Source organism: Trichinella spiralis (assembly GCF_000181795.1).
Source record: "Trichinella spiralis strain ISS 195 chromosome Unknown Scfld5151, whole genome shotgun sequence".
Classification (NCBI taxonomy): Eukaryota; Metazoa; Nematoda; class Enoplea; order Trichinellida; family Trichinellidae; genus Trichinella; species Trichinella spiralis.
In genome coordinates, this window is record NW_003532090.1 from 1 (window position 1) to 1,681 (window position 1,681).

At 34.9% G+C, this 1,681-nt stretch overlaps 1 protein-coding gene across 1 annotated transcript; it reads right to left on the bottom strand.

Moving 5' to 3' along the window:
- Positions 1-15: 15 nt before the first annotated feature.
- Positions 16-1,520, bottom strand: Tsp_14623 (conserved hypothetical protein; the record flags this gene model as incomplete). Its single annotated transcript, XM_003366934.1, has 6 exons — positions 16-172; positions 342-502; positions 566-703; positions 764-1,072; positions 1,223-1,274; positions 1,371-1,520. Coding segments are annotated over 6 exons (967 nt in total), but the record flags the coding sequence as incomplete, so codon positions are not given.
- Between the last annotated feature and the right edge of the window lie 161 nt (positions 1,521-1,681).

Below are 1,681 nucleotides of genomic sequence, written 5' to 3' on the forward strand. Positions count from 1 at the left end.
TTTCTGGTATAGTACGTTTTCGTTGGGCCAAATTGTTCCCAACGGTACCCAAATTTCCGGAAACGTTGTGAAATTGGAAATGTGTAGACAATCATCAGCACAAATACACTGTACGCGGTCAACAGTACCCAATATGAAAAATAACATTTTTTTCCAAATATTGGAACGACATCTGCATTAGAATTAAAAAATTAATCACACGCAAATAAATGAAATGATAACTTACAGTAACAAAGCTGATAAAAACTAGAAAAAATGCCATGTAGAGGATGTTGTAAACAAATACGGGGCGTCGAATAGATATCATAAGCAAGACGAAGCAGACTACGTAAATCCAATACTTCGGAAGTAGACGGGTGATGTGAATCCTCATGTTCTTTTTGGTGGTCACGTTGTCATTGCCGTCACCTTGCACAGAACTCGAATCGACGCCGAAATTTTTCATCTTCTTCTCTTTCATCAACAGACGTATTGTAATGTAACAAAAGAACGTAAGCAAAAGCTGAACAAATTTAAACCATCATAAATAAATAAATAAATAAATAAATAAATAAAATTAACATACTTTGACCGTGAGTGGTTCTGCCGGATGATCGGAATCTTTCGACAAACCGATTTGCTTCAACGACACTGCAGCCACTTCATCAGGCAGCTCGTCATTGGTTAAATTGAGGCCGTAAATAAATTGAAAAACAAGCAGTACCTTGAATTTTTAAAATTTTTTAAAGAAATTTCAAAAAATAAAAAAAACAATAACAAACACCTGCGAATAGGCGATGATCAATGGTGAAAGCAACATATAAGCTTTGCGGCTATCGTGGTATATCCAAATACCGCAGGCCATGACTAGCCAAACGAACGACAGCCAACTGTGATAAATCACAGCCCAAGCCATCATCACCATCAATGAAAAGGTGAAAAAGTTTCGCAACAACAATGGCAATATTTTCCTATAAAGTTTGTACCACCGGGATGGGCAGAGCAAACGCGACGTGGTATCGTAATTCGCCATATTGGCATCAGTTGTCGGTTCGCGCTCATTATCCCAATTTAAATTAATAAAAGGGCCACTCTGAAACAACAACAAATAATATTTTCAACAAGTATAATAATAAATTCCCATTTTTTATTGGAATTATTAAATTGATATTATAAATATAAAAAATTAGGAAAGAATACAAGAGATTTTGGTCAAGGCAGTAAATAATAAAGTAAACTAAACCACCCACCCAGGAGGTATGGTTTTCAAAATGGCAAAAACAAATAACCAAAAACTTTATTAATAAATAAAATAAAAAAAAAAACTCTTTTTCCAAATTTTTTTTGAATTTAAACAAAATAAATCAAATTTGCTGCATAAATTTATTCACTAAGGTGGACCGCCTTTACGGTCATTCTTTTGGGCAAGAAGGGGAGAGGTCCGCCTTGGATCAAAACTTTTCCCATTCCGATTGTATTGCCCGGAACTAAAGGCTTGGCCCAGAGAATTTGGAAAACGATAGTTTAAGAAAAGATGGGCCCTAAAGAATTGGAAATAAACGGAAAACGGATTTTTTTAACTTTTAACAATGCCAAAGAAAATGAGGGGGATAGTATAATAAACCCATTTGCCCGGCAACAAATAAAGGCCCAGATACAAATATACCCAAACGTTGCTCCAATTCTTTTTTTTTTTTATTTA